General features: G+C 37.3%; 2 protein-coding genes across 2 annotated transcripts; both read right to left on the bottom strand.

Moving 5' to 3' along the window:
• Positions 1 to 533: 533 nt before the first annotated feature.
• Positions 534 to 4092, bottom strand: COX7A2 (cytochrome c oxidase subunit 7A2). The gene is made up of 4 exons (XM_026695139.2): positions 3950 to 4092; positions 2311 to 2400; positions 1540 to 1624; positions 534 to 827 (listed from the first exon to the last, which is right to left on the bottom strand). Exons 1-4 carry the CDS (start codon positions 3965 to 3967, stop codon positions 775 to 777), a joined length of 246 nt encoding a protein of 81 aa, XP_026550924.1. The 5' UTR covers positions 3968 to 4092; the 3' UTR covers positions 534 to 774.
• A 4542-nt stretch (positions 4093 to 8634) lies between these two features.
• On the bottom strand, positions 8635 to 20007 carry CDC50A (cell division cycle 50 P4-ATPase accessory subunit A). The gene is made up of 7 exons (XM_087915211.1): positions 19366 to 20007; positions 14371 to 14484; positions 13503 to 13610; positions 12905 to 12992; positions 12118 to 12267; positions 11263 to 11469; positions 8635 to 10188 (listed from the first exon to the last, which is right to left on the bottom strand). The coding sequence occupies exons 1-7, from the start codon at positions 19621 to 19623 to the stop codon at positions 9995 to 9997; spliced, it is 1119 nt and encodes a 372-aa protein (XP_087771337.1). The 5' UTR covers positions 19624 to 20007; the 3' UTR covers positions 8635 to 9994.
• Positions 20008 to 22822: the final 2815 nt, after the last annotated feature.

The following is a 22822-nucleotide window of genomic DNA, read 5'->3' as shown; positions in this document are numbered from 1 at the left end:
CAATATCTTTTCAGTGATCTTCGTATCTTTCCAAAACAAGATTCAGACAAAGTCTAATAAATTGCTATCCTTTAACCTGGAGGTAGGGAAATTAATTTTCCCAAAGACAACATGAGAAACTGGGACTTCCACACACCCCTAAAAACACCCCACTCCCCCGTGCCCCTGCCAATATCCCTGGGGCCCTCCCCCACACGCCACAGGCCAGATAAGGATAGCTGAAACACTGGATGTGGTCCATGGGCTGTAAAATGTCCAGGTCTGCTCTAACCAAATTGTCCCATCCAAACTAGCACAGGGAGATTAAATTTCTCCTCTTACAAGTACAGCTGCCCGTCTTCTAATCTATCGGCACAGCCAATTTCAGGTCAAAGAGGAAATTGCTAAAACTTGCAGCCACTTCATATTCCACTAATAGCATTTTTCCATTAGCAGTAGCAAATTAGCTTGAACCTCAGCTTATATTTTTCTTACATTAGGACATTTTTTTATTTACATTTTGATATATTTTAACTACAAACTAGGCAGGAAGGTAAATTATCACAGCGTTTATTAGTCATTTTTGCAACCAAACAGTAGCAATTGAAACAAATACAAATAGCTGCAAATATATCCTTCAGGCCAAACTAGTTTACTGACAGCAGTTATTACATTTTTAACAAACATTGTTCCCAAACACAAAATCAAGTATTTATGACAAGGACCAAGTCCTTGATGAATGTAATGGAATGGAACAGAACGATGCTATTCCAGGATGCATCTTCTGAACTGGAGTTATTTCTTTGGCTTTCCTATTTCGTATATATAATAGAGGGCATAGCCAAGTCCTGAAGATAAGAAAGACAATATATTATGATAGCAAGAATATAGATGCTCAATTGTAGTTTCCTTAAAATATAACAGATATACACAGCTCCTTTCACTGTTGTTTTAAAGACAGAGATGCCAGATTAAGAAGTTTTAGAAAAGTTCTTCATTCCATTATTTTTCACATTTTAAAAGTTGATAGATAATATTGGTCCAGTCTCAATGAGAGAGATTGGGTCAAATACTGCCAACAGCAAATAAGTCTAAATTTTTAAAAATGGCATTCATTTTTTCCTATTGAACAAAATGAGACTTAAATCTTCTGTAATGGAAATAGTCACATATCTGAATTATGTCCTGTAAGACAAAGATGAAGAACATCCCAAAAAGGCAACCCAGTCAAATATTTATAATATATTTTTTTCTGAAAACAATTTTAAAATCAGATTAAAAGAATGAGGTAATACATTCTCTCTCATATTACACTGAATAATAACAAACAAAAGGTTGTCATATAAATACAGTATCAATATTGGGAATATTTTACAAAATAATTTTGACATTTAATATTTTAATTAATTTTTAAATACAATACTTGAATTGTATTTGTTCAACTAAAAAAAAAACCCCTAGAATATTTCTAATTATCTACTTTGGATTTAAATAGAGAAGGGTAGATTCTTTTGAAAATTTTAGGAGGCTAAGACAGCTTAGCTTATACTTAAAACTTACCAAAAACGGAAAGGGCCATGGTAATTCGATACAGCGTAGAATCTAGGATTCCATTTTTCAAATGCACTGGAATGCCATTATCTTCCTAACATCAATGACACAAAACTCAGTATTCACATATTAGTTTTGGATTAGCTTCTACAAATCAAGTTTCTCTTCAAGAAGAAAAATAAACTTCTGCAGTCATAGTTATAACAGCCAAAAATGAAGTCTTGATCTGTTAAAAATAGGCTTAAAATACAAAAGCACTGTCTCCTTCTTTGCACCTGTTATTATAGCACAGCAAATCCTGCAACTCAAAATCTTAACCTGAATTAAGAATGTATAAAGCCTGAAGAAAGCCTGATATGCAGCAAGTATTTTTCCAAAAGATAGCTCAGTTTTGATCTAACAGACAATTTGTGAATTTAACAAAACAAGGTCATATGAGAGACTGTAGGATTGTAATTATGGAGTGTCAATTGAGACTAAAATACTAAGGATACAGAAAAATGGTTCTTAATGGTAAAAAGTACATCCAGCTACCAGTGTTCATACTGTGACATGGAGACCTTTCTGTCAATACTAGAGTGTAAATTTTTAGAATAACAGCATTAATATTTCAGTTACTTAACAGCAATGCAGGAATTCAGAATGACCCAACACTGAAGCATAGCTATCTACTGAATTCAATAAACAAGCTTAGTTTTAATTCCTGCTTATGATACCTAGTAACCATAATACAATGAATTAAATTGCTATTCTCAAAGTAGAAAGATAATCAGTAGGTACCTGAAAATGTTTCTGCTTCTCAGCAACCCTGCTTGCAAGCTGCCTGCGAGAGGCAAAGTTTATGGGGTTTTGTGCAACTTGCCGAACAGCCTACAACAGAAATACAAACATATAAGGAGTCTCTGTGGTGCAGTGCATACTGCAAAGCTATTTCTGCAGCCAGCTGCCTACAATTTGGCAGTTCAAATCCCACCAGGCTCAAGGTTGACTCAGCCTTCCATCCTTCCGAGGTGGGTAAAATGAGTACCCAGATTGTTGGGGGCAATAGGCTGACTCTGTAAACTTCTTAGACTTATATTTACAGCCCTCTCTAAGTGCTATTGGTATGTATGATGCGCGTATAACAAAATCAATGCAGACTCCAGCATGAACCCACCATAATTAATGACAGCATTAATATACAAAGGATGATACTATATTACTGAATTTTAAAAAAAGCCACATCTGCAGAAGCACACATTCTCCCTCCAAAACCTACCTGTTATAGTATATGCAAATTGAGTTAGCGTTCATAGCAAAAACAGTAACAGGAAGGCTCAATGTGGTTACTGTCTATCAACACTGATAATGTTCATCTCTACTGTCATCATTTATAAAGGGTCTATAGGATGCCTCTGCAAATTTATACTTTAGTATTCAGTTTATATTAGATTTTCTAAATTAGCATCCCATCATTTCAAAAAATAGAATCACCAATTACTTTTATTGCTGGGGATAGTTAATTTTATCTACATTTGGCCTTACTGTTGCTTCTTAAATTTCAGTAGCCCCCAGAACCCTGTAAACTTTCAAACCACATCTAAATCTGTATCAGCCTAATAAAGGGATAGACAAGTACAGGTAGTCCTCAGCTTACGACCACAACCGAGCCCCGAATGTATGTTGCTGAGTGAGGAATTTGTTAATATCCCATTTTACAGCTTTTCTTGCCACGTTTGTACAGGGCTTCGCTGCCGTTCCGTTAAGTGAATCTGGCTTCCCCACTGGCTTGTGGGAAGGTCGCAAAAACGTGGATCACGTGACCCTGGGACACTGCGACCGTCATAAATAGGAGCCAGGCTGTCCAACGGCCGAATGTGAACCACGTGACCATGGGGATGGTGCCACGTTCCTAAGTGTGGGAAAAAAAACGGTCGCAAGTGTGGAAAAACGGTCCTAAGTCGCTTTCTCCAGTGCAGTTAAGTGGTCACTGAAAGAATGGTGGTTAAGTACCTGTATTGTCTGAACGGGAGAGAGCAGCTTGATTCGGGCTGCGCTCCCCTCAACCAGCCACACCGGGACGCTCTTCTTTCACCCCGCATCCCCCAGCTAGGCAAGGGTCGCAGAGCGAGACTTGCCAATCATCAGCGCTGGATCCAAGACCGGGAAGCCACCACAAAAAAACCGCCACCGCCCTCAGTCACCAACCTTCAGGCCAGCTGTCCTCTCTGAGGCTAACCACCCGGTTTCATACCGGTTATAGTCAAGCGGGGCACCAGAGAGAAGCAATCCTGGCTCTCGAGCTCCAACACAGGCGGAAACGGTCAACATTTAAAAACACACATACCAACCGTTAGCTCTTACTAGCCCTTACTTGCTCTCCTCTCGACGGTTCCCCAAGGGAACGAGTTGTGTCGTCCCCCCGCCCCCCCTCACGTACCAAAAGGGTTCGAAACATCTTGACGGCTCCACCAATCGCTTCCTCGTCTCCGCCGAGAACCACCAAGGACACGGGTAAAGGGAAGGGCGGCGTGACGTCGCGCGGTCAAACTTCCGCTAAAAAGCCGGAAGCGGCCCCTAGCGAAGGAGCGTCGCTCTAGCTTCGGGGATATTGGTGGTCGGTGAAGGGAAGGAGGACGCTTTCGAGCGATGGTTGCAGGTGCAGTGTTGGGCTTTATAGGGAGGGAAGGTTGAGGCCGGAAAGACTATTTAAAGGGAGTATTTTTTTTTCCTTCTCTCTCTCTCTCTCTTTTTTGCACGAGTGTAACATTCGGGGCCAAAAGCGAGGCCATTTGGGCTATAAAGTCGGCAGCTTTAATAATAATGAACCCGAAAGGCGCCTTCTTGCGCTTGTTTAAGCCTCGGCTTTTTCCGAAATTCGAGCGAGGGAGTGAGACCGAAACGCCTGCTTCCAAAGGGAGTTTCTTTTCGTCCTGTGGTACGTGTCACTGGGAGAAGAAACCCGAAGAAACCTAGAGCAGCTTATTGGGGACCCATCAGAAGAATCGGCTCCGAATTTTTCTTGGGATCGAACATGCGACTTCACGGCATCAAAACCACGTCTGGACGAATGGCGATGCTTTATCCAGCGATGTTTTGTTTTAATCTTGGCAAAAAGGCTTCTGTTTTTAAAAGCTGCCAGCTGTGCGGAGATGCCTTTTTTAATTTTTATTTTTAAAAAGCGCACCAACTTGCCTACCGTCCCTGTCCTATTGTTTCTTTTATTTTTCTTATATGTATCCATGTATTCATAACAATGTTTTTATTTATACCTATTTTGTAAGCAATAGACAAAAATAATAAAATAAAAAATAAATAAAGTATTATATAGAATCTTAAGAGGATTCTTTACAAAATTCTAAGTTGCTGTCAGCTTTTCATGGCAGAGCAAAAGGAATCATTTTCCGAGGGGGGCGGGGTGTATTAAAAAGCTTCTGCACCCTAAGCTTGGAAAATCTTATGACTGCGTTTGTCTTAGTCTTGCCTAAAAAAAAAAGCAGATGGCTTTTTGCAGACGAGCTTTTATGGGGATGCTGACTTCATTTTCCAGCAGGATTTGGCACCTGCCCCCACTGTCAAAAGCACCAAAAACCTGGTTCAATGACCATGGGATTACTGTGCTTGATTGGCCAGCAAACTTGCCTGACCTGAACCCCATAGAGAATCTTGGGAGCATTGCCAAGAGAAAGATGAGTGATGTGAGACCGAACAATACAGAAGAGCTGAAGGCTGCTATTGAAGCATCCTGGTCTTCCATAACACCTCAGCAGTGCCACAGGCTGATAGCTTCCATGCCACGCCGCATTGAGGCAGTAATTGCTGCAAAAGGGGCCCAAACCAAGTACGGAGTACATATGCATGCTTATACTTTTCAGAGGTCTGATATTCTCTGTACAATCCTTGTTTTATTGATTGCATGTAATATTCTAATTTTCTGAGATTGTGGATTTGGGGTTTTCATGAGCTGTAAGCCATAATCATCTTAATTATGACAAATTACAGCTTGAACTATCTTGCTTTGCATGTAATGAGTCTGTCATATATTAGTTTCATCTTTTAAGTTGCATTACTGAAATAAATGAACTTTTGCACATATTCTAATTTTTCGAGTTTCACCTGTATGAAGGCAAAAGAATGTGTTGGAGTTCGCAGGACCTAAGAACAGCAGTTGCCTGCTACTCCTTAAAGCACAAACTGTTTTCCTAAAGAATGCACAAGCATTACCTTACCTACAGCTGCTGCATTATCTGGGAAAAGGTGTGAAGGGTAAAGTTGCATACCAATTCCTATGCTTGCATCCCCATGTGCTCCACATTCTTTGCCACCAGATCTGAAGCACATGTCCCATTGAATGCAGACGCGTCAATATAATGCGCATATTGTTGTGCATGCCTCTCACTGAAGTGTCCCTACAAGTTCTTCTAGAACAAGATTAAAAGAAAATGTGTGAAAGAATTAGTGGTGAAACCTGTATAGTATGTATACAAGGATGCATTAGGCTGTGAAATCCAAAGCTATTTTTTTATTTAATGTTTCAGATTACAGCATTAGAAAAGTCTGATTCTATAACTGACAGCAGAATCTTAAATTATTGAACATATTTAAAAGTGTCTTAAGCCATTCCACAACTTCCTTGTATATTCATGCTTAGTGTACTCATATTAACAGCAGAAGCGATTTTCTCCCAATGTTGCATTTAGCATCCAACCTATTTGTTCTGTCATTACTCAGTTGGTGATTTCTTGAACTCTCTTACAGTTCAAGGAAATGGTCTGCTTTATAGCATTTACTTGCCATATACAGCTTGTTTTAGAATAAAATAATCAGTTAATTCCATTGCAGGAACTGGCAACAATTCCAAAGGCTAATTTTTAATGTTGCCTCAGTATTAGAAGAATCTGCCTTGTGCCTAATCTTTCTTTAGTCGATAAAAACAATATTGGTTGTCACTGCTTAGCTCGCCCATTTCAGTAGTTGTTCCTTTTTTACAAGCAACTTTCATTCCACTTTCCTCAACTTTGACTTTCATTTATTAAATTTATACACTGCCCATCACAGTCAAGCAACTCTGGGTGGCATATTGCATGGAAACAGATGCCTTCTTTTCCACACTAAGCAGATTAATCTAAATTTGTAAATTCTTAATTTGTAAATCTTATTGCTTTTTGTTAATATTCAGTAAAAGAGAAGTTGAAACAGTTCCTTAATCCAACAGATTTCATCTGGCTGAATAGAGTTTATATTTATTTCTCACAAATGGTTCTCGATTTACCAGTTGGAACCAGAATTTTGGTTGCTGAGCAGTGTGGGCAATAAGTCATTATGTCACTGGGCTCAATTTTATGATTATTTTTACTGCATTTTTTAAGTGAATCACATGGTTATTTTGCAGATATGCATAACGCAAATCTGGCTTCCCCAGTTGCTTGACAGGAATCAGCTAAGCAGATTGCAGATCATGATCATATGACTGCAGAATGCTGCAACTGGTCAAAAACATGAGCTAGCTGCCAAGCACCATAATCCTATGACCACAAGGGTGGTACAACAGTCATAACTTCAAGCGCAGGTTGTGAATCACTTTTTTCTCAGGCTGTTGTAACTAAACTTTGTTAAACAAAAGGTCATAAGTTGAGGACCACCTGCCTTCAGACAGGCAAAGCAAATGCAAGATTTGGATCAAAGGCATTATTTTTCAACTATCTGTCATGAATAACATTTTAATAATTTAGCATGATTTTTTTGTTGATTTCCTGAATAATAAAAGACTGGCAGTGATCCAGATTCTTAAGGGTTACACAGTGCTGTAGGGTTGCAGTACTGTTGGCACTAAATCAAAATGACTTTTTCAAGGCCTCATGAGTTGCCCGTAGGTGCTATATCAACATTAATGTGCTCCAAATTGTCTTTTGTCCTTTGAATCACACTGCTGGATAGTGTCAATCCCTATTCCTGCAAGACATAAAAACTCTACTGATACTGTGAATGGGTAATCTTGTTGTCCTGGTAGTGTACAAGAGTTAAACTATGCTTAATGTAAACATGGCAAGTGTTTATTTAATAGGTGACAAAGTAGCCAAGTTGTGAATACAGGGATCAAATTGTACTAGTTTTATAGGAAATTCTTATCTTGTTCTGTTGGAATTCATCCTTCACAGTTTTTTCTATCAGTTGTTTGGAGTAAGCATGACTGCCAGCTGACCATAGCTACAAGAGAAAAGATTAGCTAATACAAAATCATTTTTTTTTGGGGGGGTTAGAAGTTTTTATTCTCAGTAAAAAATATTTTTTTCTAAAAATAAAAGTCCTTCAGGGTCTGCAAATTTGAATGTATTTACAACAAAAGTTTAAGATAATTACTTTTCTTACTTAGGAAACAGCTATAATAGAAGAATTTTTTAATAGGCATGTTTGAAACAACTGTCAACTTTAAGAGGGTTATGACAATTGAAGCTGGCATAATCAATGTTGAAGATTATTTTATGTGAAGATAGAGATTTCTTGCCTGTTAAGATAGGCTAGTAAATAGTTAAACCTATTTCCCCCTCTATCATCAACAGAATCAACAAAGCTGGTGATGGTAGTGGTACTCTAGATATTTACAATTAGGTGGCTGTTTCAGAGGCTTGGACTTAAAAAATGTAAGTTTAAGAGGTGAATACTTCATTCAAGCTAGTTTAACCTTATCAATACACCTGGAGCTAATTAATTTTAAATCCATTTACTTTGTATGAAACCAGTTGTATAATACAGTAGTATAGTTTAAAAAGCCCACACTGTCTGCTTTCTTCTATAATTTAAAGGGGATACGATAATTTGCATGACTATCCTTTGCCAGTAAAATGATAACTCTCATTGGTGAATACTCATTCAGAATCCATAATTTGATGGTACTAGCTATTAATTTGTATATTACAGGACCTAGAATGCAAGAAGTATTTTTGAGATAGGCAAAGTTTTGTCCGTGGAACTTGAATAGGGGAAAAAAATCTATTAGATTTTACTTCTAGTTGTTAAGTTTCAGATTTGTGATGTATCACAACTTCCAAAGTTAAAGTTAGTCGTTTTTGACAGCCACCAGAAATAAAGCTGCTTTAAGGAGATACATTTCAAATAACCATATTGTTTCATAAAACAAATGATACCATTTATTAAATAGCAAACATTCAGATTGACAAGCAAATTTCATGTAAAACAACATTTATGTACACAGCAATTTATATATATATTAGTATTAATATGTATATATATGTATATGTATATATACATATTTGTTTTCTTTAAGTTTTCTTGGGTATTTATATGTATGGTATTCAGCTTTGTTTGGGTATTTTCCCACGTCATTATAGTTGTGCTTTTAAAGTTGTAGCAACGTTTCGGCAGAATCTCATCTGCCATCATCAGGCTTCTGTATTGTGTTCGTCTGCATTATCTATATACTATACAGAAGCCTGATGATGGCAGATGAGATTCTGCCGAAACGTTGCTACAACTTTAAAAGCACAACTATAATGACGTGGGAAAATACCTGAACAAAGCTGAATACCATACATATATATTTATATATACATAGTTTTAAAGTCCTCGGTCTGTTTTCTTACAATGTGGACAGATTGGACTTAAAGTGTGCAAGATGCAAAAGTTCCCACATCCCACCACAGCAACTTTTAGCTTATTTTTATGGAATATTTAAGAAACGCAAGAGGTTTGAGTGAAGGAACTATAGCATCTTCTGAAACAAGCAGACTGCTTCAAACTGATAATAAATTCTTAAAGCTTTGCTTTTTGTAACCAAAAGGAATTATTTTTATTTACTGACACAGTAAATAAATCTCTTTACTTCTATTGGAATAAGCTGAGTTATTTCAGCCAAATAAGATGCTGAACATAAGATGGGTATTTGAGCAGAACTTAATGGAAGGATTTTCTATGCCACAATTACTTCTATGTTGAAAGCAGCTTTCATGTCACTGGGCAAAAAGTAAGCTTTTAGTTGAACCAAGTCACATGTCAAAACACACTGGAATTGAGAACATTAAGCAGGAAGTTGGGCTTAATTCATATTGAATTGTACATGAGTTACAAAGCTCATGTGTGAAATACTTTGGTTGACAGGCTTTTGTTCCTTCTAAAAACCAGCATACTGTCAGTCCTTAAAATGCTAAGAAGCTATTCTAAACACATTCTTGCTGTACAGTATTGACATGTAAAGCATACAAATGAGCAGCAGATGCATTGGGTGAGGAAAGACTATATGCACATCATGGCACCTGTCCAGCAAGAAGCAAACTTCAAAAGGGCCCTCGTCAACACTGTTTTACAGCTCTTATCTTCAGGTTAATCCACCATGAGGGAAATGAAGGCTTCAAATATGGTTATGTATTCGGTCTCAGAAGCAACTACCAGGGAGCTAGCTTTCAAAAGCTGTGTCCACTCTGGACTTGCCTTGATGCACATGCAGTACATGTGATTTGGAGCTCTTAGATTAATTGGGAATGTCTGCACTATTGTTCCGGTTTCCGTATTTGTGATGAATGACAAGCAGCACTACTCCAAGAATGAAACAAATGGAGCCCACTGTTATATACGCTATTCCCAGGAAAGGATTTTTGCCTCCCATCCAAGAAATTGTGCTCAGGATCATCCGTTTCCGCCCATCAAAGCTGTGCACAGGATAATCTGACATATGCATAGGAAAAGCATACAGAAATATTGAAGTTGCATAATACCAAACATAACCCTAAACCCAAAAGGGTAGCAATACAAAATGGTATAATCAATCTATTTATTATGAAGCTATTCTGCTACACAAAATATTGTAGGCTAACTAATTATTTGTTTTTTAAAAAAACAAAGCCAAATTTACTAGTTGGAAGGTTTTTTAAAAGTGATATAATACAGAAGCATTGTTTCAATTATGTAGCTATATCTTCATTAGGACAGCAATAATTGAATTTGAATCTAATGGAAGTTGGTGAGCATTTTAGATTTTAGATCAGCGGGCTAGTGGATCTCTTTATGAATGAGCAACATCCAATCTTAAAAACGTTAACTAAAGAAAATCTCGACTGGCTTTTGAACCCAATACTGCATGGAATTGGTCCTTGAACTAATTAGCTTCTAAACACTAAGCACTATTCACCTCTTACAATAATGATACAAAGGAATGGACTGCTATAGCTACCAAATAACTTCTGGCTTTTCCTAGCATTATGAATGTATTCACACAATAACAAAAATGTTATTGCAATCTTCCACATATGTAGGCTTTCCTTGGTTGAGAATATCCATGACTCTAAAGCCAGGGAATTATCTACACTATTTTCATGCCACACAACCAAATAATATTAGAATGAAATATACCACATATAGACAAATACCGTACCATGTAGTCCTACAACCTTTTTTGCACTCACATAAATCCATAGTCTGTTTATCTTACTGTGGAAACTGTTTTAGTGCAAGTCAGCACAATCTACACATTTCAGTAGAAGGCAGTGGGAAAGTAAGGCTGCTGTATTAAGACTGAAAATACTGAAGAATATTCCATTTCAAATACCAATTGTAGATCAATATAAATTCAGAGCATTCTGCTATAGTGGTTTTGTAAAAGTAGTTTAGTTCTGGGTCACACAATTAAAAAAAACTATTGTATGCTTAGCTTGCCATCTTATTTTCTCAAGAATTGCCTATTTAATGACATTATACAAACATTATCAACTGCCATCCCTTAGAATGTTCAATAAAGGATACTATATTCTATTTCCAAAGAATATTTCCCAGCTGGCAGAGTAGGTTGTAAGTTATCTTTCTTCTCTATAAGACGATACAGCTTACGGAATGTAGGCAGTGCTGCAGTACGCATCCATACAATAAAATCTTCATTGATGAATCCATTGTTGTCCTGATCATCATCTAACAAATACACTGGCTTGCGCCAGTTGACAGGTTTTGATGTTCCTTCAAAAAGATGCAAACACTGAAATTAGTCAAGATAATTTATCTTCAGAAAAAGATGCTTCCGCAATTCACTAAAAACATTTTTCAAATTACCCTTGTAAAAACCCAAACCATGTGTGACCAGTCTTGTTTCAATATAATCTTTTAGAACAGAAACAGCAACACATTAAATAAGAGTAACTTCTTTTACAAAGCTATGGGGCACCCTAGAGTTTTGCAAACTATTTTCTTTCAGCTCTCTGTAGTCTTGGTAAGAGATACTAGGACTCATAATTCAATATTATGTATGGTCATTCCCACCCTCCTTTCAGGACATCATCTGTAATTTTAAGAAGCAGACCAAGTACATTTCACTCCTTTCATCAAAAATTATTGACACTTTAGTAATTACTGGAAACAGCAGATTAAAGGAAGAATTATGAAATATTTGTGAATGTGGAGGAATGCACATGGAAGTCTAAGAAGAAAATGTAAAAATAACTGTTGTTTCAATAGTCATACATATTTGCACTTTAAAATCATATTTAAAAAACAAATAAAATCTGAAATAAAATTAATTTCAGCCATTTTAATGGCACCATTCCAAGTTCCCAATGAGAACTGTGGCACAATAATATATAAGCAATTAGCCACTGATTATATTTTTACCTTGAAAAAGTACTGCCAATTTATTTGTTTCACCAGTAGGATTCCTGAACTTAACATTTTTGTCTGTCCACCAAGCAATGCCTTTTCTCAGCAGAGAAATATTCATGGGCTTAGAGGTATTGTGGTCATAATGAACAAGCGTCAATGTATCTAAAAAGAAAAATAATTAAAATCTAATCAGCGTTTAGGTTTTAATTTATATAGTTCTGTTTCATGCAAAAGTGTAAGTACATTGGTCTGGAAATGAAATGGTGATGTATTTCCAAGTGATTCTGCAAACTATGTCATAAGGCATGTTTTGGCTTTCAAAATAAATAAATAAATGATCAAAGTCAGGATATACAGAAATGTGAACACCTAATGATGTTTTTTCTTTCAGTGACACAAGTTTAAAAAGTATCTCAAATAAATATGAACTTCAAGGCCGTTGGAAGGGAAGTGTGATCTTGCATGATTTCTTGGAACTAATCTGAAACGACTTCGGAGGAAGTGGGCAGATCTTCTGGAAAGTGACATGTGGTTGGACCTATAAAATAACACTGGCTTCACTGAAGGAGGGGGTGATTCCATTAGCCTTCATTTTGGTGAAATTAGCATGCCAGTCATGTTATAAGGATGAGTATGTCTTATACCAAGTCTGGCCTAACTTAATATTCTCTGAACTGAATGAGTGGTCAGTTGATGTAGAGACTATATGGATTTCATGAACATTCTCTGTTTTGATTTAAACAGAACACAATTTAGAAGTATACTGTTGTGTCATAATATACTTTTAAAAATATCATACCATTGAACATGCTGTTGGCAATAGCTCCACAAGGAGCAATAGGTTTATTCTCACTCGTATGGTAAGGTTCACACTCCTTACTAGGTTTCTAAGTGATAAAAAAAAGAATGTCAATTTTCATATCATGAAAGTAAAGCTGCTAAGTATAATCATCACATTAAATCTAAAGTGCAAGAAGACTTTTTGTAATATGTTTTCATGTTAAAGATTTGTCATTAAATTTGTCATTAAATCTACATCTTGCCATTGATCAATGGGGTAATATTTGTTTGTATTATAATAAGCCTTCTTCAGCAAGGCTTCTTCCTATTATTGCATTCTTCTGTACATATCCCAAACCTTCTCTTGAAGATCTAGACCTATTCACAATTCATTATTCTGTTTACAGTGATGAGGAACCTACTTAGATGTATAACCAGAGTACAATTCTAAAGTAGAAAAACAAGTAAAAATTCAATAAATATTTAGAACAAAGAAGATATATGAGAAGACAATGTAGCAATCTCTAATATACACAGATATGGGCACAAAAATATCCATCTTTAAAAACACATTTTGGAAAATTATCATGAAAACATATGTGAAGAATTTTACTTACATGTAAAGAAATGTTATTTCCATTTAGCTGACTATCATCCCGAGACTTTACGTAGCGACGGTGGTTTTGGTAAAAGTTGGATAATCCATAGTACATAAACACATTGCCCTAAAAAAATAAGATAGGATGTTTCACTGATTATAACATTATAACACACTTAACATTACTCTAGACCTATTTTTTATTACCATAAATTAATAAATCAGAATAGTTCATGTAGGTAAAGATTTCTTGAAGAAAGGTAACCATTGTAAGAAATAAATTTCCACACTCTTATTAGGTTCAACTAAAATGACATAAATGTACCACATACCCACTTACTTTAGATTCAATTATTTAATCAATTTATGCTGCTTGTATACTGCACACTCCTGTATGCTTTAGATTATGAAAGGCATTCCCCTTTGGAGCCACACAAGAACAGAAGGATAATTTTCCTTCAGCCATATATTTACAGTCATGTGAAAAGTAAAGGGTTTTTTTAACATATGTGGCAATATTTTATCTTCACTATATAAGTGAAGTAATTGAACAAAAAAGCTAGCAAAAACTGATTTTGCAATCATTTATTCAAAGAGAAGTTAACAGAAACAACCTCAAGTAGTTATTTCTTATAACTGTCTACCATTCTTTGAAATTGACTGGGAGGAACTTTCTCCTACTTCCAGATGCAGATTTCAGCCATCTGATGTTTGAGGAGTTTCTTGCATGCACAGCCCAATCCAAATCTCAAGGGGATTTAGATTAGATCTTGGCCATTCAAGAACCCTCCATTTGTCTTTTTCAGCTATTCCTTGATTTATTTTGCTAGAATGAAAGAGTGCAAGGCAATACTAGACAAAACTAGACAGAGTAGAGTAGAACATACCTCAAACGACTGATCCAATGTGAAGTTAATGACGCAGTTGCAGGGTGAGGCATTCCAAGATACATTTAAACATTTATTGCAGGGACTATTTGGATCTATTCCTGTGTAGTCAATCTGTAATAAAAAAGGAAGACAGAAATAAGGGAGAGGGAAAGAAAGATTATAAAGCTATTATTAAATCACAATATATAGCATATATGTACATAACTGAGTCACTACTAATCCCAGATTCTATAGTGTTCTTGGGGTAGTGAATTATTATTAGAAAAGAGGATGCTAAGTGAAACTTTGCATATTTAGATCACTATAAAATATATGGTTTTCTATGTCATTTTTAACATTAATAGACACACACAGAGCATGTATTTTCAATGAATTGAATTATAATGAAATCTGTAGAATTATTGTACAGGGATCTTTTTAGACAAGTCAGAATATAACATAGATTTGTAACTGTCCAATACCAATCCATGTATTTCAATACTCACTTAAAATGGTAGTATCCTAGGAACAATGAACTAAATAAAACAATCCCATTCAAATGTAGCCTAACTAATGACAGAGTATCACTAATTCACCTTATTATAATAATAATTAGGGCTAAGAGTTAACAGATGCTACTGGAAAATAAGGAAAAGCATATACAATGTTTACTGAGATTAAGAAAACAAATACAAACTGATAAATGAATATTATTTATCAGAATCTTTTTATTACAGCAACAGTATTGGAGCAAATTTCTCTGCATTGACAGTTTAAGAAGGAACTTTTTGTTCTTGGACATCAAAAAGCTGCGTATTTTTAGAAAATGCTTAATGGAACAGAGTGCACCAAGGAGACATACATTTCAGACTGACCTTTGGAATTCTAAAAGTATTCAAAGATTTACATTGAAAAAGAACTATTTCTTTAATTGGATGCTACCATCTAATATTTGCTCAATATCACTGATATTTTATATGGCTACACAAAGCCTTCAAAGACATATTCCATTATATATGGGAGTAATAACAAATACCTTTATGCCTGTTTTCTGCAAGCTCATATTGCTGTTTTGCAGTATGTGTGCACATACAACCATTTTACTGGTAGCCAGGTCATGCTTAGACTTAGGTGCAGTTGCTTTAACGCTTTGAGTTTCTTCCAAAATATACGATACACATATTGTCTAAGGTGGTAAAGTTGTATCTGTATATCAGATCTGTACATCAGCACGATAGCATCTCTATCAAACAATACCAGCAACTAATGAATTATGTAAGCCAGATCTGGTTGCATAGGGAAGGTGATATAGTCCCTCTGAAAAATCCTTCATGTGACACATGAATGCCTATTTTATATTCTTTAAAAGTACACAAAAAACAATTCCTAACTCATTCTTGTTGATATGGTAAAGCACTTGCTTTATATTTAGTGATATGACAAATTTAAGAATCTTGCTTCTGTTTTATTATTTGCAATTCAGGTTTGCTTTCATTGTTAAATAGGAATAATAGGTATTTGTGGAAAAGTCACTTATCATTTAGATAAGAGTACAGGTAAGAGATAGTAACGATGATTACAGGCAAGAGATAGTAAAGATAATTTAAAACTTCAAAAACAATACCCACTGGAAAATGGGAAGCAAGTAACTGTCAAGAGTGCAATTTTTCCCACAATTTAACACACACTTGTTCATCTGATGCCCTCATAGCTATTAGGCTGAAATACCACCATGACTAATCAGTGGTTTTGCACAAAAACATAGGGTGTTGTCACCTTTCACAGATGTCACTCTCAAATACATCTTGAGTAATATCAGTCTATTGAACTATTTGTCTCTCAAAAACACAAATACAGGGGGGGAAACTTCAGATGCTTTAGCATGTAACTGTTAATCCCCACATACATAGCATTGTTTTCTGTCACCTGTTAATACTCATAAGATCTAAACATCAGAGTTCTGATGATCTTATTCCATTTTGCTTATGTATCAGATTTCTATTATGTAAAAGCTAAGAAAACATATTATATAAGACTTTCATTTATTTTCCTGATTTCTATCTAAAATATCATTAGAAAAATAAGAGTCCAGGATGGCCTTTGAGAATAACTTCTCTTAATTTTACTTCTGAATTTGTTCTGCCTGCTATATGAAAGGAAATCTACTAGCAAGCCACTACATTTTATAAATATAATAATTATAAATATAAATTTAATAAATAATATTCTCAAAGGCTTTACTTCATGATCATAAATGTATTTGTACTGTTAATTTCATTCTATTTATCCTCTTCCCTCTTATATCTACTTTGTTATCCAGTGATAAAAAGCTGAATTTGCTCATTTGTTTTTATAATCATTTTACTTCCAAATATGTTTTTTCACCTCTTCATATTCATACACATCTTTAATACTTCTTGCTGGCTTAAACTTTATGCCCTCTCAAATAACAATCATTTTTTACCAATAACAGCTTGCTAAGTCAGCATTTTATATAAATGGAAAAACCAGAGGTCATAAAATTCATAACCCTAAAATTAAGTACAATGCTATAAGTACTGAAAAAGTAGAAGAAAATAATAATGAAAATTCATATGGCCACCCACTCACCCTCAATAACTCTAGGCAACTTACAAAAATACTCAATATACAAATAATAAAAACAATAATCCCTCATCTCCCTGATGACAATTGCAATAAGTATTGTAAAAATAACACTTTAGCTGTCTCATATCCTCTGGACTTCACACAAGGTACAGTATCCATCAAGAAAACACACATCCACGTAATTGGACACATGGAGGGTAGTCAATAGTGTAAAAGAAAATCCTAAAATGATGAATGAAATGCCAGTCTGTTCTAAAACTCTTTAAAATTGCAATCATACTCTGAATAAGTTGTACTGAATACAATGTTCTCCACATTATTAATCATCAAAATCTCAACACTGTATAAAACACACAAGATCTGTCATAAGTACCTTTGTCATGATTGCAATTATTACTAACATGCCATTCTCTTTAGGATGAAGACATTCCAATGAGAAATAATAACTTTTGAAACTGGAGCACCTGATTCTTTTTCCATTTTTTATTTTAAGAAACAGAGCTAGTTTGGTGTAGTGGTTAAAGCAACAGGTTAGAAACTGGGGACTGCAAGCTTTAATCCCACAACCTTAGGCATAAAGCCAGGTGACTGATCTTGTGCCAGTCACTTTCTTAGCCCAAGAAAAGAGGCAATACCCCCCCCCCCCCAAAAAAAAATCTTAAAACTGCACGCCCTTATCCAGAAGTTGCCAGTAATCAAAAACTGTTTTTTTTTGGTGGGGGGGAAATCAACAAGTCAAGTTCAAGTTAGAATTTGAAGTGCACAATATGAAGAGGAAAGAAGAGCAAGAGAATAGCATAAAACTACAAGTTTATAAATTTTTACTGGAAACTATCTAAATGAAGTCATTCAGCCTCATAAAGATCAAATGGTAAAAGAATGATATTGCTGACATATAATGCTGCAGTTTCATACACACTGTTTTCTAATACAATAAACAGTCTCAAACAGATAATTCTACTTCAATGCATTTTATTTTTCTAAAATTGGGTTAGAGGGAAATTAAACTTGTTTTCCCTTTCATAACTTCTTTCTGACTTGAATAAACTACCTTTCGCCCAGTTGGCTCATCTAAAACAAGCGAGTTTCCCAAAGTGATCAATATCAATACCCCTTCCAGGGGCAATGGGTAGTACAGATAGTCCTCGACTTACAAGTTCATTTAGTGACCATTCAAAATTACACCGGCACTGAAGAAAGTGACTTATGACCATTTTTCACCCTTATGACCCTTGCAGCTTCCCAGTCACATGATCAAAATTCACATGCTAGGCAACTAACTTTATATTTATGACAGCTGCAGTGTCCCAGGAGTCAGGTGACCACCACCCTTTTTTTTTTGCGATGTTCTGACAAGACAACAAGGGGAATCCAAATTACCCTAACAACCACGTTACCAACTTCACAAAGGCAACTATTCACTTAACCACAGTGATAAGAAAATTCATACAATGGGGCAAAACTCGCTTTAACAAACATTTCCCTTAGCCACATACCGATAAATTCTGGGCTCCGTTGTGTCCTCGTAACTCAAGAACTACCTGCACTCTTTCTTAACTCAAGGAGTTATTTGTTAAATTATTTTCATATCATCAATGTTTGGGGTGGGTGGAACAATCCAAATCTTCACCTGAATGTGTGCATGTGTGTGTGTCTATGTTTGTGGGCAGGTTGAAGGGTATGGCTCTGGAGTGCCGGTTTCTGCCACTGTGTGCTAGACACCAAACACTCCTATGGGTTTCTCCCACTCTCCTCCACATGCTGCATATCAGGCAACCTTCCCAAGGTCTTCCCAAACCCTCAGCAGATGTTCAGGGGAACACTTGGAGCTTGAATACCTGACAGGTGCCAGGCACCTTCCTCTTCTCCCCCCCCCCCCAAGCGTCCTACACACATACACTTCTCATTACTTACACACCACCGTTGTGAAGCAACTTCAGAAAGCCAAATTTTTTTGGGTGGGGGAGGGTGGCATAGGCTGACTCTGTAAACCGCTTTTTATTAAACCGTGAAGCGGTTGAATAATAAGTCTTTTTGTTATTTATAGCAAGGCCTCAGCTTGTCGGGGGGTTCCTCCCCCTCTTCACGCATCCATCCCCTCCTCCCCGCATCAGTTTAGCGCCCCCAACGGGTCCTACAATCCTTCTCTCTCCCCACAACCCTAACCCCCCGCGCACTTCCCCCAAATTAGAGCTCTTCCCCAAACACCCCGAGGAACCGATGCCGGGAGACCGAAAGGCCCGGAGGGGTGAAACCAGCTCCCGGGTCGGGCCCTGGGGCGGCCGCGTCGCCAAGTTCTGCGTCAGCCCCGTCCCGGTTTCCAAGGCCCAGCGAGGCAGGTCAAGGCCTCCCCGCCTCCAGGTTGAAACCTTCCCCCTCGGCGCCCGCCGCCCTCGCGCCTCTCACCTCGAACTCGCGGATGTTGTTGGAGGTGACGAAGATGCCGATGCCGATGGGGATAAAGATGAGGCCTATGACGAAGAAAGCCGGCAGGACGGTGCCGGCGGTTAGGATGGGTTGCCAGGCCGGCAGGCGCTGCTGCTTGAAGGCGGTGTTGTCCGGCTTGCGGCTCTTGGTGACGGCTCCGCCGGATGCCCCGCCGGTGGCTCCGAGGCCGCTGCTTCCCGGCTGCCCGTCCGCTTTAGCGTTGTAGTTCATCGCCATGGGGGCCTCCGCTGCCTGGAAACGGCCCGGGAAAGGCAGGAAGGAGAGAAGAGCGGAGGCAGAAAGGGAGGTGGTGGTGGTGGTGGTGGTGGCAGCGGCTGCGAGACAACGACCGGCTTCCGCTTCTCGCTCTGCAAGAGTGACTCAACCACGGCTGCGCAAACCCCCCGCTATAAATGCAAAGGAAGCGGAGCGCTTTTTCCGGCCTTCCCCCACCCGCCGACCGGCACTTCCTCGGTGTGCGCATGCGCCAGGCGATAACTTGACCTTGGGTGAAGACCGGTTTCTCGACGTCGACAGATTCCAGCTCCGCCTCAATCGATTCAAAGAGCCAATGGGAGGAGTGCCTCCGGTAGAATTTCTTAATTTAAAAAAACAAAAACAAAAAAATACGCATGCGCAGCCAAGGGGCGGAAAAAAAAAAAAAAGAATGGCGTGGGTTTGTCACGCTTGACGTAACTGTTGCAGAACGTTGAGGGCGCTGTGGGTGTCTTAGCGTGGCCGGATCAGAAACAGCGTTTGTTACTACCATACGCAATTATTATACATAGAAAACCGTGAAACTACAGCTGCAAGCTAGTGCTGGCTTTCATATGCACAGTTTTTCCCAATAACCTAGGCTGTTGTAATTTATTTATCGGAGTAGGGGGCGTGCATAAACGCACCAACGTGCCTACTGTCCTTGTCATGTTTATTTTTCTCATATGTATCCATTTCATGTATTCATAACTGTTTATACTTACACCTATTACCTTGTAAACGATTGACAAATCAAATAAATAAAAATAAAATATATGCAGATTCAAGCAGCGAGGCCTTTTGCAATTGGCAGTTGGAAATTTTGCCAATGCCCATATTTTCTTAGTGCCATTCAAGATTTTTTGGTATGCCATCCTGTTGGCCATCACATCTGGTTTTTCCCTAATCATTCGATTTCAATTTTCAGATGTCAATACTTTTAATGATTTTTCCAATTGTTTGTATTCTATTCTTCTTTCCCCCAGTATTGTCATATCAATTATCCACGCTTTCTTTTCACCCACAATTGTATCTAGTGTGTTATGAGCCAAATCTGTATTGGAAATACTATATGTACTGTAAATGTTTAAGGCCAATATATGTGGAAAACTCATTGAGTACTGTACTCCAAAGCAGATATATTTAAAGGGCGCGCATAAGCGCACAATCATGCCTGCTGTCTCTGTCCTATTGTCCCCAATTATTAGTTCCTATTTCTTATATTTAAACTTATGTTTATTCTTATTTCTATTGTAAGCTTTTGACAAATAAAATAAATAAAATGTATTCAATGTATTCAGATAAGAGTGGTGAAGATAACGGTCCAGTAGATTCCTACTGAGTGCTTTTCTATAGTTCTGTGGAATTTGTATGGAAGTGTTTTGCTATTGCTTTCTTTTGATGCAGTTAAGTAAATATTAGGAAAAAAATGAAGTCTATCAGAAGTTTGCTTCTGAGGACTGGGTACAGAAAAAGACAATTATGTCAGCAGTTACATTTAAGCCTACTAGTTTGCTTGGTGTTTCTGGCAATTTCTGTTGAACCTTTTTGTTAAAGACCTTGGTAATAAAAATAGGCATTTCAGGAATAAGATGACATTGCTTATTCCAAAACTGCCATTCAGAAGTATTGAAATACAATCCCTATAATCCATAACAGGGCAGCTACTATGGGTTGTTGTGGATTATGTGAGATACGGATTGATTCTGGAGTGCTGTATGAAAAGTCCAATATAACAGTAGACACTGAACCAAAAAAGTACATAATAGAATACTGTACACTTGCCAAGAACACCTACAAGCATTGATGGCATTCTGGCCTTGTCTTTCCCCTCTGGTGCACACCAGGAATCAGTCACACTGTTCTGCCCTAATTTCTGCCACTTCCATTGTTTAATGTTTCAGCGGTTCTGCTGCTGTTACAATTAATCATCAAAGATACAATAGACTCCCCCTTTTGAAAAATATACTGGGGGCACTCGCACAGAACAGTTCCATTCACAAAATGAACCTCAGAAATCCTATCCCAGAGTGCTCGGGAAAGTTGGTTTTTTTCCTTTTTTTGTATTGGTGGCTTGAAGGATTACACGAGAACTCTATTCCATGCACATGCTTAAGCATTTCAATCCTCTTAAAACTATGGGAACCTCTTTATAGAATGGACCTCGGCACTTCTACAGCGCAGCCTTCAAAGAGCCGCATAAAATTCCTTGTGGTCCCTCAACCCAACAGAAAGTGTGCACCTCTGAAACAAATTAACAGTTTGCTATTAAATATTTGCTTGTTGATTTGTGGGAAGTATTATGGGTGTTACAAAGGGTAAAAAGGCACAAGAGAATGTGATTTGCAGGATTTAGAGAGAATTACTGAAATTGTAAAGATAAATCTGATTGACACCATATAGTGTTTTTTTTTAATTTGCATGGTTTTCCAATTAGCATAACTTTACAAACAGAAAACCCTGCCTAAATCAAATCTCTGACATCTACTAAAGCCTTCACAAAATCTAAAAGGTAAATTTCAAGGCATATAAATTGGTTGTTATCCCATAAGGAAATCGTGGGCTATAATTAACTCTTCTGTATTACTTCTGCTGACTGATCTTATCCATATTTATTGAAAAATGGCCCTTGATTTCACTGGAATTTACAATCACCTGTATAGCTAGAGGGCCTTTTCTCATCTTATCTTACATAAATACCCCCTTAGGTATGTATGTACTAAACATCATTCAGGCGTAGCAATATATTAACAGCAAAGTCTTCCTGATTACATCCACACTTAGAAAACCCAGATTATGTAATGCACGAGGAAATACTTTATCATCCATATAGTACTAATTCCTGGTCTCTGTGTGTTCCTTCTAGTAAATGTTGATGCCTGGCAACTGCCTGGACAAGTCCCTGCAGTTTTCTTGGCAAGATTTTTAGAAATAGCTTGTCCTTGTTTTCTTCCTGCAGTTGATATATAGTGACTGGCCAAAGATCACCAAGCTGGCTTTGTCCCTAAGGCAGGATTAGAATTGTTCCCTTGTTTCTAGCTTGGTATCTTATCCATTACACCAAACTGGCTCTCTATTTATTTATTTGATTTCTATTACTACCCATCTCAACAAGTGACTTTAATTCTTTGGTTTCATTCAAATGCCTGCTTTCAGATTATTTTTCTAACCTCAATTTTTG

The sequence above is a fragment of the Pseudonaja textilis genome, chromosome 1, assembly GCF_049901715.1.
Source record: "Pseudonaja textilis isolate UNSWEBS1 chromosome 1, rPseTex1.2, whole genome shotgun sequence".
NCBI lineage: Eukaryota > Metazoa > Chordata > Lepidosauria > Squamata > Elapidae > Pseudonaja > Pseudonaja textilis.
Note: the sequence above shows the minus strand (reverse complement) of the source record. Positions and strands in the feature narration are given on the sequence as shown.

Excerpts from the sequence above, each read along its gene's own strand:
- COX7A2 (XM_026695139.2), bottom strand. Across the intron at positions 1,625-2,310 it reads AGAAGCAGAAACATTTTCAG|GAAGATAATGGCATTCCAGT; the intron begins GTACCTACTGAT and ends CATTGATGTTAG. Across the intron at positions 828-1,539 it reads CATGGCCCTTTCCGTTTTTG|GACTTGGCTATGCCCTCTAT; the intron begins GTAAGTTTTAAG and ends TCTTATCTTCAG.
- CDC50A (XM_087915211.1), bottom strand. The coding sequence starts at position 19,623 with ATGGCGATGAACTACAACGCTAAAGCGGACGGGCAGCCGGGAAGCAGC. Across the intron at positions 13,611-14,370 it reads CATTGGATCAGTCGTTTGAG|GGCAATGTGTTTATGTACTA; the intron begins GTATGTTCTACT and ends TTATTTTTTTAG. Across the intron at positions 10,189-11,262 it reads TTCTTTGGAAATAGAATATA|ATTATCCTGTGCACAGCTTT; the intron begins GTATCCTTTATT and ends TGCATATGTCAG.